The sequence below is a fragment of the Mustela nivalis genome (assembly GCF_964662115.1).
Source record: "Mustela nivalis genome assembly, chromosome: 3".
Taxonomy (NCBI): domain Eukaryota; kingdom Metazoa; phylum Chordata; class Mammalia; order Carnivora; family Mustelidae; genus Mustela; species Mustela nivalis.
Genome location: NC_139022.1, coordinates 87,055,093 through 87,072,609, shown reverse-complemented (window position 1 = coordinate 87,072,609; position 17,517 = coordinate 87,055,093). Strand labels below are relative to the sequence as shown.

Genomic DNA, 17,517 nt, shown 5'->3' with positions numbered 1-17,517 from the left:
ATTTTCAACCAACATGGACAAGAAATTGATCAGGTACCAGACCATAGCTGTGCTCAAAGCCACTATAGTTCCTCATACCTCATTCCATCTTTGCATCTGTTATGTTGTATGCTTTTTTTTTTTTTTTAAGATTTTATTTATTTGACAGAGATCACAAGTAGGCAGAGAGGCAGGCAGAGAGAGAAAGTGGGAAGCAGGCTCCCTGCTGAGCAGAGAGCCCGGTGTGGGGCTCGATCCCAGGACCCTGGGATCATGACCTGAGCTGAAAGCAGAGGCTTTAACCCACTGAGCAACCCAGGCGCCCCGTGATGTTGTTTTATGGTTGGGTTTTTGTGTCTGTCTGTAGCACTTGGGTAGAGGTCTTCTGAGGTAGGTGACTCTATCCATTCTGTTCTTGGTTTTTTCAGCCCTTCGCACAGTGCCCAGTCCATAGTAGACATTTGGCTAAAAAAATATTTAAAACAACCCTGAGTTAATAGAGCATGTATGAATAAAAGCCCCTAGATAACCCTACAAATCACTTACAACAGAATGGGGAATATCTGTCAGGTGTCAGGAAGCGAAGTCAGTAAGAGAGCAGGTGTGAGAGGTAATGGATGGTAGGTCTGGAAGTTTGGGTTCTGGCCTATATTCATGCACTAGTTACCTTTTTAAACCTGGGCAGTTGACTTGTCTGGGCCTCAGTCATCCAAAAAGTGGAAATTAGACTAGAGGTGATTTTTAGGTCCTTTCTGCTGCTCATATTTTGTGATTCTGTAATTCTGGCTTCAGGATTCAGGATTTCATCCGTAGAAGCCCTAGAAACCATTTGTGTAGACTGCCAGCTAGGCTCGAACTGGAACATTCAGACTGGTTGACATCAAACTTTGAGGTTGTTCTCCTCTAGGGAGTCGTCTTGTACCAGAGACAGAAGAGAAAATTCAAGGGAACTTTTGGGGGTTTGCTGTGTTTCACCACTGTGAGCTCCCCTCTAGGGGCTCTCTAGGAGACCTTTGGGAACAGTCTTTCCCAACAGGGGCTTTGGGGAAGCAATCTTGGGCTTCATTCCTTTTGTACTGCCTAAGAAGCAGATCAGTTTGGAGGAGCTAATTTTGCTGAATATAGGTCCTTACTGGTAAAATGGGAATAATAACACTACCTACTTGGGGGATTCCTCCCTCTGCCCAAAGAGAAAGTGGGAACATCACTTCAAGTTGTGTGGAGTGGGGAGCATGTCCCCCTCTGACTTGAAATGGAGAATAAAAGTGTTCAGAAGACTGTATTCTCTGACTGCTTTAAGTATGGTCTGAGTTAGATCACTGATGGAGATGTGATGGTACCAAGGGAATTTAATGACTTCAGGTAAGTAAATAATTGCAGACATGGATCAAATTCCTATATAAAGGTCAGAAAAAGATTAAGAATATTAAAGTGACAGAAAAACAGGTGATGCTTATGTGAAGTTGAATCAGTATATTCCCCGTGCCTTCCACAATGTCATGGTTCTCAATTAAACTGAAAATCTCTATGTTTAGAAAAAAAAAAAAAAACTAACATAATATTAGCTTTTCTTTTCTTTCTTTTTTTTTTTTTTTTATCTGTAGACTATTGAATTCATTGCTTAATGTAAACATCACAGTTAAATGCCTGCTGCGTGGAGCTCTCTTCTTGGGATCGTGATAATAGTGCTTGCTGGTGGGGCATGTGTGGGTGCGTGTGTGTTTAGAGCCGTTCATAAGCAAAGGAATTGACTTTCTTGAAGTTGAGTTGACAGACAAAAGTGAGATAGCGGTATCAAAGTGCTAATTTACATATTTCTCTCAGAAGGGAAGAAAGAAAATCAATTCTCATAAGGGATGAAACCAGTGGTGCAGCTCTGTTTAGGTGAAAGCCATTGTAGTTTGATCTAATAAATGTATTTTAGGATGTTTCTGAAACACTTTTCATTTTGCTAATTGAAGTTCGTGATTCAAAGAATTAATTAAAAACCGAAGATGGAATATGATCCTGGTATCTGGTACATCTTTCAGCTTAAATACATTTGATTGATGTATTATTTTTCAAAACATGATGTCCATTGGAGAAACTGAATTGCAATAAACAGCTAAGTAGTTTGGGTAAATTAATGTGGCTCTGGAAATTATTTGCTTAACAGACTCGTTGACGTGATCAATTTTTGCTAAGATTCCATCTGTGCTTTCCCTCTGTCCCTTTTCTTGTTCTCAGAAGGTTTTAAGATGACCTGAAATAACACATAACTCAGCAAGATAAATAGCTTAAAAATAGGTGAAGATACACAAATGAAAAGTGAGTACAGAATAGCATTTGTTAGGAGTGACATGATGGACATTTTATGCTGGGTAATTCTTTCTGGTTGGGGCTTTTCTGTGCCTTGTCCTGTGTTTAGTAGCATCTGTGGTCTCTAGCCAGTACATACCAGCAGCATCCACTGCTCCCTTTAAACTGTGAAAACAAAAAATGACTCCAGACATTGCCAAGTGTCCCCTCGGTAGCAAAATTACCATGACCTGAGAACTAGGCTGTAGAGGGTGTTGTAGTCAGTCTAGCCTACTGTAACACTGTACCATAGGCTGGGCGACTTAGAAACAACTGTTCATTTCTTGGAATTCTGGAGGCCGGTAAGTTCAAGGGCATGCCGCTGGCAGATTCACTGTCTGGGGAGGGCTTAGCTTCCTGATTCATAGAAGTTGTAGCTGTGTCCTCACATGACGGAGGGAGCCAGAGAACTCTGTCAGGTATTTTGTATAAGGTGCTAATCCCATTCAGGGGGATTCCACTTTCATGACCTGCTCGCTTCCCAAAGACCCTTGCCACAAAAACTGTCACACTGGGGGCTAGTGTTCAACATAAGAATGTGGGGACAGAGGACACAAGCATTCACTCTCCAGCTCAGGGTAAGGTGAAATCCAGCGTGAGGTTGGTGCCACAGGCAGACCTGGGACGTCTCGATGGAGATGGGACCAGCCGCACTTGGTGGCAGTGGGCTGTGGAGACATGCCCCGTGATTTCTGGTGGTTGAACGAGAGTTCTGTGTTTTTTGGGGTTCCCAGGGTAAAATCAAGACCATGGCCCAGCAGAAACATGCCTGATTGTACTACGGAGAATGAACAGCATTTTCTCTGGGCTTTTCTCTCCCCAACTAGAACGAAGCTTCTGACGGGTGAGGATTTTTGTCTCCTTCTGTGCCCAGCAGCATACCTTGACAAGGGGGATACTATGTAAGGGAGGTTCCTCCTCATTTGTCCAACAGCATGGCTGGATTTGCATGGTTGTTTCTTATAGTATCCTTAAATGGAAGCATGCATTCTGGGTGGCATAATCCAAAGGGAATGTCAGCAAAGTCAATTAAATGAGCCCTTACAGTAAATCTGGTGAGCCGAGATTATAGCTCTGTCAGTGTCTGACTCAGTCTCTGTAGTTAGAATTTAGGATGCCGGGGAAAGGGAGGTTGCATATTCTTCATGCAATGGTGAGCATGTTAAATGTTTTTTTTTTCTCTTCTGGAGTAGTGTGGAATTAGGGGGAAGAATGGGAAAAATGCCTGAGAGATGCCACTCAGAAGGGTCAGGTGGAGAGGCATATGCTTTGCCAGTCAACAGGCTCAGGGAACGTGAGCTCAGCTCTAGTGACAGTTACCACCAATATTATTAGTTAGTGAGTGCTTATATACGCCACGCCCTTTTCATGCATTGTCCACCTGTATCCTCCCTGCCTCTGAGGCCCCCCCTTCAGAGAGGAGTCACGTAGGTTGGCCAAGGCATGACCCTGTGATACTGCACCTAACGGTTCAAATTTGGGCGCGGCTCCTTACTTCCATACAGCTCAGCCTCCTGCAAGTTGAACCCCCTATAGCATGAGAGTAACAGCCGGAAATAATTGTAAAACAGTTCAAGCCGAGTTCTTCTTTGAGCCATAAAGAAAAATAAGACAACTCAGTAAAATTGTAATCCATTTAACTTCCTTGCAAGCCATTTGTGATGAAGTACCCACGCGGAGACATTCGTGAATGGAGTTACTTCCTATATGGCAGTTTTAATAACCACCCCGGCGAACGTTTACTGTGCACTTTCCATGTTCTCTGCATTGTTCTAAGTGCATATATGAATTCTTGTAATATCTACAATAACCTCAGGACATAGGTAGTAGTATTACTAACATTTTGTGGATGAGGAAATGGGCATAGAAATAGTTAATGGTCTTAATTAGTTAGAAAGTGTTGGCGTTTCTAACCACCACGAAATTAGTAGGAATTCAGTAATGACTGTCTTAATGATGGAACTCTATTCTACCAAATTTTAAAATGTTGTTTATAGGTTTTGGTTTAAAAGTAAATAAAGTCCTGTTTCGAAATAAAGTCGTTTCAGGTTGCTCATTGGATTCCTTATTGGACAGAGGCAGTAGAGCACTTAATTAAGATTACGGGCATAGACTGTGCAATGTTTTAATTATTCATTTTCGTACCTTTGGTGTTTTAGAGTATTTAATATCAAGAAACAATAACTGAACGTTGTCTTCATAACCCCATGGTACTAGTCAGTCTCTTTCTCTTTTTTCTTTTTTTAGCATAAAGACTTTACTGGTGGGTCTCATTGTGTATGCAGGTGACATTGATGATCCTGGTGAACTAATGAACTTTGCCCTTAGGGCACCTGCATTCTGGATGGGTCTTTAAAATGCATGTGCCACATCTTGGGAATGAGCGAGGAATTACAGAAAGGAGAAAGGAGTGTAGGGAAAGGCATGGATTGATAGACACAATTGAATATGTTAGTTAGGATCTAGTTAAGGGGCCGAATAATTCATTATTTAGGAATCACCTTCAGAGATAGCAGTGTTAAAAAATTAGCATATTAGTTTGTATATAGCAAAGATTCTTTAAAAAGATGGCGTTTGCTATAACCTCAGGGTCTTTTTCATACACGAAACATTCAATTTTGTCAAAATGCTCAAGACTCAATTGAGCATTTTCACCTTGAGTAACATGTAATATAATTTTGTTCAGCTTTTTCCAGCAGTAAAAACCCTTAATTGCATGTGTTCTTTCTTTTGCTGTTGTATTTTAAACAAAATACCAGAGATTGCCATTCGTTTGTTCTTTCAACCAATATTAACATGGTGCCTTTTATGTAGAGTGGTGGACAAATGGAACAGACTAGTGTGTAATTTCATGCAACTTAGGATCTGGTGAAAGAAGGACAATAAACTGGGGGCGCCTTGGGTGGCTCAGTGGGTTAAAGCCTCTGCCTTGGGCTCAGGTCATGATCTCAGGGTCCTGAGGTCGAGCCCCACATCGGGCTCTCTGCTCAGCAGGGAGCCTGCTTCCTCCTCTCTCTCTGCCTGCCTCTCTGTGATCTATTTCTGTCAAATAAATAAATAAATAAATAAATTTTTTAAAAAAAGGATAATAAACTGATATATAAGATCTAACATGGGGTGATAGATATTAGGAGGAAAAGTAAAGAAGGGAATGAAGTGGTAGGCATGCTGTTTTACACAAGGCTGTGGGAGAGAGCCCCCTGGAAGAGTAATGTTTGAACAGGGACCAGAAGGATGGAGAGGGGCTGATGGGAGAGGGGATCGTGGGCGCTAATACCTGGAGTGAGTTCCTGACAGAGGCTGTGGTCAAGGTAATTGTGCTGGGTGACAAGATGCCCAGGGCACCAGAGGTCCAGCAACACACCAAGGTAGATTGACTGGAGTCATAGTGGCTGGGATCAGAGACTTGTTGGTAGAGGTGGTAGGACCTGGAAGTCATTGCCATGATTCTGGGTTTTGTTCTGGGTGGAGGGAAGCTATGGGGGATTCCAGCAGAGGTTGTGGACCATCTGGCTTGTGCTTTAGAAGGGTCCCTGACTGGGACCCTCTGTGGCTGACTGCTGTGCTTAGGCAGGTATGGCAACAGAGAGATCTGGACAGCAGGGCTAAGAGCAGTAATAGTAGAAGTGGGGAAGTGATTGGATTCTGGATATGTATTTTGGAGGTTGACTGAGAGCATTTGCTGACTGAATATGGGTGAAAACAGAAGTTCTGAATAAACTGTAAGGTTTTTGACTTTAGTAGCTAGAGAAAGGAGTTGCAGTTGACTGAAAATGGAAAAATACCTTTATGTTCACACAGTTGTTGCCATTATTTAGAAGCTATAGACTGGCGAACTCATGGCCTCATGCATGGAAGTGTCTAGAAGGGGAGTTCTGGGAAAATGGTCAGTTCAAAAGGTGCACGTTGAATGTTAATTGAAAGTTAGGATGTGCCCTTTTAGAAAGAGATGATACTATTCCTGGGGAATATAACCGTGGAAGAAGAACCCCACGGTCCATGTTTGGAGATAGTCAGGGTGAGGTAAGCAGAGACATCAAAGGAAGATGGCGACTGCTCAGTGATGTGCCTTTACCTGTGCTTTTTGCTGCTGGAAAAAGCCACAGCGTGTTTGTGGTGGGTTCTTGCTTTCCTCAGCCCAATCACTGTAAAATGTCCCACAGAGGATGGATGTGATAAATAAAGAAAAGGCAGATGTGGAATTCCGGTGACTAGCTTTTCTATAGGACTGAGAATTTTGGAAACGTTGGCCCCAATACCTGAAACTTGAAGCAGTTGTAGAATAGTGTCTGTACACCTCTTGTTCTCTAAGATGCTTCCATGTTTGGTGTGATAAACTGCTGCAGCAGTGGCAGCTGTTTCCACATAACTGGTGGTACACTCGCTCCGTGTTGGTCTGACATCAACATTTTGTGGCTCTTGGAACTACAGGAGGTTAAGAAAACTGACCTAGGAAACTGGGAGCAAATGGAGTCCACCACAAATTGGTATTTGTTATTGGTGAATGAAGTGAGGATGCATTTCTGGAAAATATGTGTTGATCAGGGCCGCTCTGTGGCTGGCAGCGGGTGAGGTAAGCATGTGACAAGGCTGTAGGGCTGGCCCTCTAGCAGTCCATGATCTGCTTAGTGAGGAAAATTTGAAGTGTGTGAAGCAGGCGGGCCAAGTTCAGGCTTAGATGCCCTTACACACCACTGGAAAGTTTCAGGACAAGCTTTGCCATTGGTTGAACTGCTTGTAGTATGAAGACCTGGGGAGTTTGGAAAAGTTAGCAAACATTAAACTGGAATTATTTAAAGGGCAGTGTCCAAAGTGATAGGTTTGATGTCTACCATAAGCTCTAGGGTGTGCTGAAATGTTTGTAAATGGAGCATGAGTGTTTGAATCAGGACAAAAAATGAAAAATAAATTGCAAGGCTGCAGTGGACCATTTTGAGAAGCTTTGACTAATTGTAGAAAGAAAAGTAGAGGCACTGACAACCCAGCAAATTTGGAAAAATGATCTATGTAGAGAGAGCCCTGTTGGGACTGTGATTTGATGTGAAGAAGGAAATGGTATCCTGGAACATGGCCCTGTGCTTACCGGTTTTTCTTCTTATGTTTTGTTCGAAACATTTACAGCCTCACAGTTCACTGGCTCCATTTTCCCAGATTTAAAATAATACTCTCCTCCCTTGGGGTTATGATTCTGATTAAAAAATGCTGACTTATGGACTAAGAGCTTGTGCCTCTATATGTGATGAAACGGATTTTCTTTTTTTGTTTTCTTACACTTTATCCTTGATTTCCTTCTTCCTGGGCATTCATTTTGTCTTGGAGGGCTTTGTTGGAAATAGGTAAGGAAATCACATCATTCTTATTTAGGAATTATCTTTCCTCTGCTTATTTTTCCACCCTCTGTTAATTGGTGATATAACAATCCTCCCCAGAGAGAGGAATTGTAATTCTGCAAGCTGAAAAATTTAACTTCAGGTGAAAAATAAGTAGCAGAAATTGATGAACCTTAAACAATAAATATTTGTATTTGACGCAGATGCCACTAGTAATTAGGAAGGAGATCACTAAGCGGAATGGAGTTGAAGTCACTCAGATACTCTGAGGGGTTCTTGGCGCATTTAGAGGACCCAGTAGCCAGCTAATAGGGAGTGTTTTGTTGAATGTCTGTGGCACATTGCCACCTTGTGGATGCAATTTTTCCTTTTAATGCAAAAGAGCAAATTTCTACCAGTACGTCTCTATGATATCATCTTATTTTACCCTTTCCCTACTATTTATAATTTAAGTTGATAACAAAAGATTTGAGACATTTTAAAAGGTTACATATAATACAGGGTAGCAGAATTGAAGAGAATGTCCTTGTTCTTAGCAGAGGCAGGCTGAAGTTTTGACGGGGGAAGATTCATAATGTCTGCAAAGAACTCTCTAATGTGTTGGGGTGGTAGAAAGAGAGCAAAAGCGGTATGGCAGAAGGTTAACTATTCAGCAGGGGTCGTGGGATAAGGGCACTCATTGTACTGCTCTTAAAACTTTTTTTGTCATTACAAATTTTGTTCTGAAGTTTTTCAAATTAGAAAAAAAAAAATTGGAAAGAGGGGTGCCTGGCTGCCTCATTCGGTGGAGCACATGACTCTTGGTGTCAGGGCTGTAAATTTGAGCCCCACGTTGGGTATGGACCCTACTTTCAAATAAAAAAATATTTTTAAAATTGGCAGGGAAAATGAAAACAAAACAAAACACGAAACCCAAAACCAACTGGGGTAAGGGCTTAAAATGGAGCCAAGAAGAAAGCAAAATAACCTCTCTACATTGTGTAATGATTGGACTACGCTTGGACCACTGATTGTATTTTCCAGTAGCTGATGGGTCACTGACCAGGGTTCCCTTGCTCCAGTTTGGTGTCCATAAGGTTTAAGGCCAAGGTGTCTAAAATTAGATACAATTCCTTCTTGGAGGTCCTCCTAAGTAGGACACAGTTGTAATGAACAGCGGACTCAACAGATAGCTTCCAAGAGTGCAATCTGGAATCCCTTTTCCCTGCTGATCTGGCTTGCATACACTGCAAGGTTTTTGGGGACCTCTCACAAGACTACTGACAGTGAAATATAGTAAATAATTGATGGGCAATGGAGTTGGGGTTGTACCTACTGACAAGTGCCTGAAATCCAGCTGTTCCGGGTTACTAATGAATGCACTGAGCTTGGGGGAGAGTTGACATCTTGTAATAGCTGAGCCAGTGAGGTCTGTTCCACATGAGTGAGCTTGGGAGGAGTTATCCACAGGCAGGGTTAAATTTCTTTTTGTGCGGTGGTTTTGAATATGCTTCAGTACAAAGACAAGTAAATGATTTTGCCCCTAAATTTCATTTTCCTATAAAGTATATCCTTGATAGTCTTAATCTGAAAAAATGCTGACAGGTATAATCAGATATCCTTCTCTCTGCCCAGGAAGACAAAACAAAACAAGTCTCAATGAAGCATCCTTAGAAATGCCCACATTTGAGCAGTGCTGCTGAAGTCTTGTCTGAATTTAAATTTCTACAAGGTGTTTTTTTTCTGTGGCACGTGGAATTTCCATGAATACCTTTTGTAATTCTTTCTTGTTCTTAATAACTGTCTGGAGATAGATATATGCATGGGAACGGTTTTGTCATTAATAACCATCTAAACCCATATATATGTGTCTATACTTCGAAGGTAAACATTTTTAGAAAATATGGCCCTCTTCAAATATGAAAGTTTTTTTTTTTTTTTTTTTTTTTTTAGAAAAGGAGGACAGATCTTGAAATAAGGGATTCTTTTATAGAAAGCTGTTGCTTGAAGTGGTTTTAGTTTCTCTGATTCTTAGGACAGGTTTTCTTTTAAAAAGTGATCAAGTGATAGGGGGATGTATTGATTTGCATTCAGGGCCGTGCTGCTTAGAAATTGCCCTTCCCTGCACATATTTGTGAGCTCCAGAAGCTTGTGGATTTTCTTTTGTGAACAACTAAAGCAGTTATCTATTGATTCTCTATAGAACAATATTATTCATTTTTTAGAGCGATCATTGCCCATGGAAAGACATATTTTTGACCCCGTGACTCAGGACACATGTGCAAAAATAGCTTTATCAGACATTTCATGAAACCGTACCTTTCTTTCCTTCATTAGACTCTAGCAACTAATACTGTACTTTAAAAAAATGCTGCTTAGATCTGCTAAACTTGATTTCATGACCCACTAGTTTGTGACCCACAGCTTAAAAATCATTGCTATTGAAATTTTGCAGTAAGCCTGAATGTTTTTCAGATGCAGGACACAACAGTGAAACCCTGAATTGCTTAAAGCAACCAGATGGGCAGCAGGCTTGGGTGGGAGGGATTTCGAGAAGGCTAAGAAAAGAGGAGCCTGGGACCGATTGGTGTTGCATGGTGGGTGTCTTGAGAGTGTCCGCAATGAGTGACGCCCCTTCTTTCTCTCTGCAGCTTGACCACATACTCTCCCCACCACCCATGCCGTTTCGGAAATGCAGCAATCCAGATGTGACTTCTGGCCCTGCAAAGTCACTGAAGTTTAAAAGACAGCTGAGTGAGGATGGTCGAGAGCTGCGGCGGGGCAGCCTGGGAGGGGCTCTGACAGGTGAGTCCTGAGGGATGGACGTGGCAGAGGAGGACCCACCAGCAGGGGCTGACAGGGGCCCGGTCCCGTGTGTAAAAACCCACCCACCCCTCTATGCACTGTTTGGTAAAAGCTGATCCAATCCAGACAGCAGTAAAATTGAGGATTTTACAAATGAAGTTTCTAATTGAAATAAAATTCACATACAATAAAATGGACTCATTTTAAGTGTCCATGTGTATGGATTTTGACAAACGTATGCTGTCCATAGCCACCGCCACAGTCCAGATACAGAATGGATCCTTGGCCCCGACTGCGTCATTCTCACCCCCAATCCTCCTTTCTTGGCCCCAGGCAACCAGAGATCTGCTTTTCGTCACTGCAGCTTAGCTTCATCTTAAAAATTTAACATGAATGGGGAGCACCTGGGTGGCCCAGTCAGTTGGGGGGTTGCCTTTGGCTCAGGTTGTGGTCCCGGGGTCCTGGGGTCGAGCCCCACATCGGGTTCCCTGCTTGGCAGAGAGCCTGCTTCTCCCTTTCCCTCTGCCTGCTGCTCAGCTTGCTTGTGCTCTCTCTCTCTGTCAAATAAATAAAGAAAATCTTAAAAAAAAAAATTAGCACGAATGGAGTCAAACAGTACATGTTCTTTGTGTCTGGCATCTCTCACTCAGTATGTTTTTAAGATTCATCTATGTTGGTGCATGTATCTGTAGTGTATATTGAACTTCATAAGAAACTGCCAAACTGTTTCCAAAATTGTACTGTCTTTACATTCCCACCAGCAACAGATGAGCGATCTAATTGCTCTGCATCGTTGCCAACTTGTGGTATTGCCAGCCTTTTTAATTTTAGCCATTTTAATGGGTAGACAGTCCTGTCACGCTGTGGATTTAATTTGTATTTTCTTGACGACTAAATGATGTTGAACGTCTTTTCATGTGCCTGTTAGATATTCACTTATCTTCTGTGAAGCATCTCTTCAAATCTTTCATCCTTTTTTTCCTTTCATGCACTTTTTCGTCATGTTGTAAAAAATTAAACTTTTCCAGATACAGAGAACTCACAAATCACTTGTATTGACTTGAAAGATAGCCAACTTAAGGTAATTTTTAAGCATTTTTAATAACTCACTGTATAGATTTTCATTTTATTAGACTTTAAGTCACTGAAGGTTAAATTTCTATTTCATTTTGAGTGCTTTTTCCTCTAAATATAAATAACCTTGCAGAAAATGTTTTTTAAACCCTAAAGCAAAGTTTTCTCAGTATGTGATGATCTTCTCTGCCTGTTCTTCAGTGGTCTGTAAATAAGTTGAGTTATTTACATTTTTTGGAGAATTATGGATTTTGACTTTCTGGAGACGAAAATTCTGGGAACAAAAATGATTCTGACATTAGGCTCAGCAGAATCTAGAACATTTGACCCATTGTGGCATACTGTGTCATACTGTTGGAATTCAGGGTGAAACTGAACTCAGACCAAAGGGAAGTAATTCATCAAAAAAAAAAAAAAATCAATCAAACAAACAAACAAAAAACCTGCTGTACTTCACTAAGTTTAAGTAAATGTTCATGCCTGAGTTTTACCGATGTTCTTTTAATGCTTGTTAGGGAATTTTTCTTTGCTTTCCATTTATAGATTCAGACGATTTGCTTCTTTTCAGGGAGTTGCTAAAAATTAGGTAGACCCACCTTTATTTTGTAGGTGGGGGGATTAAATGTTAACAGTTAAAATACTCATCCCTTTGCTTACTAATTTCACTTAGGTGATTTACTTACTTTGGTTAAACTATTTTTGACCAAAAGTAGGGCAGTAATGATTCTCTCCAATTTTTGCTGAAGGAGTTGACTTAAAACTTTAAAACAATGCAGGGGTCTAGGTGTTGATGCAGATATATGACCTGAATCATGAAATGTGGCTTACAGCTTTAAAAAAAATTCTATAATTGATTCCCATTTCATAATTTCAATAGCTCTGGCATTTCTACTCTTAAAAAATTTAGTATGCTTTACAGTTATTTTAGATAATTAAATGTGAGGTCAGATAACTTTCAAAAACGTTTATTAGTCCTTAGAGAGCTTAAAAGAATCTCGTGAGCATCAGTCTGGTTTTAAAAACAGTTGCTTGTAAGTTTTATTGGAATATGAAGAAAACATTCTAATTGGTCCTCTAAATAGCTTAGCTGAGGATTTAATGAAAGAATTTATGCGAAGCACTTAGCCACTGATGGGTGGCTATTACTATTACGTGCAGCATAAATTGAATTGCAGTTGATGGAGAACTTGGGCTTCTGAACATCAATCTGAATCCCGTATCCACTTTGTTTCTACTTTGTGTCAGGCAGTATTCTGGTGTCCAGTTGGAGCAGAAAGAAAATCTCATTTCTGATCTTCAAGAAACATAGTTTCCACTAGCTGTAGGCAACTATGAATAATCACATGTGATCTTACCTTGGAACATACTTGTTGCTAAACTTAATTGAGTCAAACTGGTTTTGCCATCAGAAGTCTGTGCCTGATAGATTTTTTATGTAAAGACCAGCCATCTTCCTCTTGCTTAGCCTTGTTTTAATCTAAAAGTCTTTTCCTTGGCAATTTTCTACTGCTTTCTTTGAAACATTTTTTTTTTTTTTTTTTTTTTTTTTTGTGAAGGCCTGTGGCTTGAAACTTTTGTAACCCAATTATCCTTGACAGGTTTCATTAAACCCAGCTTTCTGGGAGGAAGATGTGTGATGTTTTCATCGTCTTATCACTAATAATAGTGACAGCTAACTTTAAGAGCTTATGATGTGGCATGGAATTGCAGAGAATTACATTTATTGACTGACTTAGTTCTTAAACATATTTATGTATTTGTGAGGGAGGCAGTCCTATCCCCATTTTCCAGATGAAAACACTGAGGAACAGATAGTTTGAATGAATGGCACAAGATCCAGGTGTTCACAGACAGCAAGCCAAGACTTGAATCTGAGTTTTAACATTGTCAGAGGCTTACAATATGTTTTTGTATGAAACCCATTGTTGAATGGTCTCAAGGCATTGCTTGCTTCATCGGACTTGCTGTAAATGTGATTAAATAATTGTATGCTTAACAAGGAGAAGGAAAACAATTCCTGTCTGCTAAGGAGTTTTCTCATAGTGGGATGGTGGTTGACTGGGTTCATTGTTAATGGGGACATGAAGGATGCTATGGCCTTTTTTCACACCTGCAACTCAACACATGAGACATTTTTTTGCCACTGAGGTTTGTTTTGTGTGTGTGTAGGGGCAATACTTGGTTTATCAGCTGGTGACAATAATATTGTATAAATACAAAATTTCATTGGCAGACTAGTGTTTCTTTCTCACTCACGTGGCCGCAGGTCAGCTAGGTTTTGGGTAATTTAGTCTGACCTCTGCTGGGATTGGGTCTAGGGTGCTGTTTGGGTCCAGATTTGCTCTGTGTCTCTCTGCTTTCCTGGACCAGCAGCTACCCCAAGGCATCATGTTCTGGTAAAAGACAGGAGCATGAGACTGCATGTTCGCCAGCTCAGGTGCATTTCAAGCCTCTTGGGCATTACATCTGCTAATTTTCTATTGGCCAGAGCAAGTCACATTGTTAAGCCCAGAGTCAAGGGGCAGAAACATGCTCTACCCATGTGATACCTTGGCAAAGGTGCAGGTGTATAACCCTACTGCAGGGGAGCAAAGAATCGGGACCAATGATTCCATTTGTCATAATTGGCCTCTTTAGTGTAAACAGTCCTTTACAATAAGAATATTTGTATGTGACTATTTTTTAATTAAAACAGTGATATATCTGTTTAAGGTAGACAAATTAGAAAACAAAGGGGAAGGAAAAAGTCTGAGAAGCCCTTACCTCCCCCATGCACTGATAGCCATAGCTGAACTTTTTGGTGTTTTCTTCCCTAACTAAATTTGGGATTACTTACAGGTAATAAATTAAAGGGGGAAAAAAATCAGTATCTTTTTCATAGGCCTAACATTTAAGCAAAAAACCCAGAGCTTACTATGTGCAACCCTGCCTGAAGGGGGGGAAAAAAAAAAGTAAAAAATCTTTTTGGAGGCGATGGTATTTTTTCTCTTCATGGCCTGCAACTTGCTAAATAGGCACCCAGAATTATCCTGTAAACACTGACTGAGCTTTGGAGCCCCCTAATGAGTAAGAGGAGCATTATTCTAATCATTGTACAGACCCCCAAGTCAAGTCAGAAATATGTGGTAAGGTGCCTGACAGTTCACCGTAAGGAAGCTGAACAGTGAAGGAGAGATCATCTTCCTGAGAGAAGGATCTTGCATCCTGGCTTCTTGACAGGCAAAGGAATGCCCTGAATACTGGTCCTGAATTTCACAACTGGGATGTATGTTGGAGCCCTAATAGTCAGAAAAGGCGTGAATGATCCTTTTTCTACTGAAGAAAGGTGTATTTTTCAAAACATCATGGCTTGTATGGAATGTAAAACAAAGAAGAATCTGTATGTGTTTGTAAGTTGAATCCAATAGTAATAAACCAGCTTTGTAGATAGCATGATCTAGAATTTCTAACACAGTTAGGACCCAGTCTTCTGTCCGGGGTAGGGGGGAGGGGAGGGAATATTGAGACATTTTTCTTTCTTGGACTATGGTAATTGGTTTGGAATGACATCTGAAAAAATTTTAAAATCATTTCAGAGGGGATTTTACCTCCAGAGGGAAAGGGAAAAACAAACAGCACAATCCTAGAAAACATTTATTTTTTCTTTAAAATTAACCTGGAGGCCTTTGTGTTTCAGTGTTGCATAGAGCTTCATGGGTTTCTCAACCTAGATGCCTTCTTAGCTTGGTGGGTGAGACAAAGAATTGAGATTAAAGTGAATTTACATAAAATAAGACTTTTTTCTGGGTAGCCTTGATATTTAGTAAATAGTGCTTCTGAATCTTCTCTTTGATGTCCTAGATTTCTTTGTTTTCATAATTCCATCAAAAGAATGCTGAGATAAAATGATGGGTATTAGAAAGCGGTGATGAGCAAACCAGAACGTAGCAACGGCTTTGCACAATACTCACTCATTTCTTGCTCATGCACATGTTGCTGGTTAGCAGGCAGCTGTCTTCCTCCTCATGGTGAGTCAGGGACCTACGCTCCTTTCATTTTCTGGTTTTATTCTTCCTTGCGGCCATAAGATGCTATGCTTCCAGCTGAGAGAAGTAGAAAAACAGAGGTAGAAGCTTTCCAACTTCTTAAAAGTCCTAGCCTGGAAGAGACACATTCTTGCTGTCCATTCACATTCTTGCTGTCCAGATTCTGTCAAGTGGTCACAGCCACATGTCAGCCTGGTGCTGCTGTGGGGGCCACTAGAATGGCCCTTGCTGGACCGTTGCCTCTGTACACAACTACACAAGAGGCAGGGGCAACATGACGCTTGGCCCGAGAGAGAAATAGGTTTTGATAACGAAAATGGGATAAATTCCGTTTTCAGTATGTTAAGTTTGGATACCTGTAAGACTTGCTGACTGGGTATGTCAGATAGGACTGTGGAATCACGGAAAGGGAGAGAAGTGTATTTTGGGAAAGAGAGGATTGGCTCCATCTGGAGAGGAAGATGATGATAAGACATTGTCTTTTAATTAAACAGTAGGTCACTGGTTACTTTGGGGAGAGTGGGGAGGTATGGAAGGAAGCTAGAATGGAGTGGGTTAAGAGCAAACACTAGTTAAGGGATGAGAAGTAGGTAATTGGCTGATAGTTGAGTGTAGATAGCTCTTTTTGAGAAGTAGGGCTGGGAGGGGAACTGGAGATGTGGGTGGGAGCTGGAAAGGTATGTGGGTTCAGAGGAGACCTCTTAATGTGGGTCCATGTGAGCATGTTTGTCAGGTGTTGGTGTGCTACCGAAGAAAGAGATGATAGCCAAAAGGAAGTGCTTTGGGAGGAATCTAGCAACGTATCTGCTGCACATGCTGGCTTTTTTTATAGGCGAAGGGGCACTTCCTCCCTTGAAACAGGAGGAAGGAGGAGCAAAAGGATGCAAAAGTTGGTAGTCTAGGTACAGCTATATCACGGAACACTATTCAGCAATAAAAAGGAATGAACTGTTGATGGGGATGATGGCTTGGCAAATCTCCAGAGAATTAGACTGCATAAAAAAACATGCTGTTTAATTCCATTTGTGTACGCCATTCTTGAAATGACACAGTTGTAGAAGTTGAGAACTGGTGAGTGGTTGCCAAGGCTTAAGGAGGGGGAGGTGGGAGGGAAGTAAGTGTAACTATAGACAGGTGACATGAGGGATCCTCTGGTGATGGACATGTTCTAGATCTTGACTGTGTTGGTGTCATTCTACTGATGATTATAGTACCCACTACAGGGTGTTACCAGTGAGGAAGACTGAGTAGAATGTATCTGGAATCTCTGTGTATTGTTTCTTTCTACTTCATGTGAATGAAAAGTATCTCGAGAGTGAGAAGTTCTGTGTTTAGATGTCTCCTTTCCATATCACTGCTTTCAATTAATTAGCTTAATAAAAAGTAGATAGTTTAATAGATTTGGTGGCTTCACCTTTGTCAATGTGTTAGGAGACCCCAGGTAGTGGTCAGGAGGGTCTTATGGGCATAGAGTAGGGAAGAAAGTCATAGGGTCTTGGAGAACAGGAGGAGAGCTATAAATGTAATAGAATTGCTTGGAAGCATTGACAACTGATTTAAGGTCTGAGGTCATGAATCAAAAGTGAAGGCTATCTGCATGTTTGAGGAAAAGGTTAAGACACTATGGAAATGGGTATACCGGGAATAGTCTTTCCACAGAACAAAGCAGAGAGGCCTGGTTGAGGGTTGTTTAAGACAGTGGTGGAGGAGAGTGGAGCCAAGCTGTATACGAATGAGTGAACTTCGGGCGCCTGGGTGGCTCAGTGGGTTAAGCCGCTGCCTTCGGCTCAGGTCATGATCTCAGGGTCCTGGGATCGAGCCCGCATCGGGCTCTCTGCTCAGCAGAGAGCTTGCTTCCTCCTCTCTCTCTCTCTCTCTGCCTGCCTCTTTGCCTACTTGTGATCTCTCTCTGTCAAATAAATAAATAAAATCTTAAAAAAAAAAAAAAGAATGAGTGAACTTCTGGTGCATTTAGTGGAATTGCTCAG

The 17,517-nt window shown here is 41.2% G+C and overlaps 1 protein-coding gene across 12 annotated transcripts in view; it reads left to right on the top strand.

Moving 5' to 3' along the window:
- MAST4 (microtubule associated serine/threonine kinase family member 4) overlaps positions 1–17,517 on the top strand; it is a 548,711-nt gene that overhangs the window by 134,746 nt on the left and 396,448 nt on the right. For all 12 annotated transcript variants that reach the window (XR_014309533.1, XM_082723013.1, XM_082723009.1 and 9 more), the window contains exon 2: positions 10,277–10,430. Coding sequence is in view for 11 of the 12 variants with exons in the window: in XM_082723013.1 (XP_082579139.1) it covers positions 10,277–10,430 (154 nt within the window). In the remaining variant the exon portion in view is untranslated. The remainder of the gene's footprint in view (positions 1–10,276; positions 10,431–17,517) is intronic.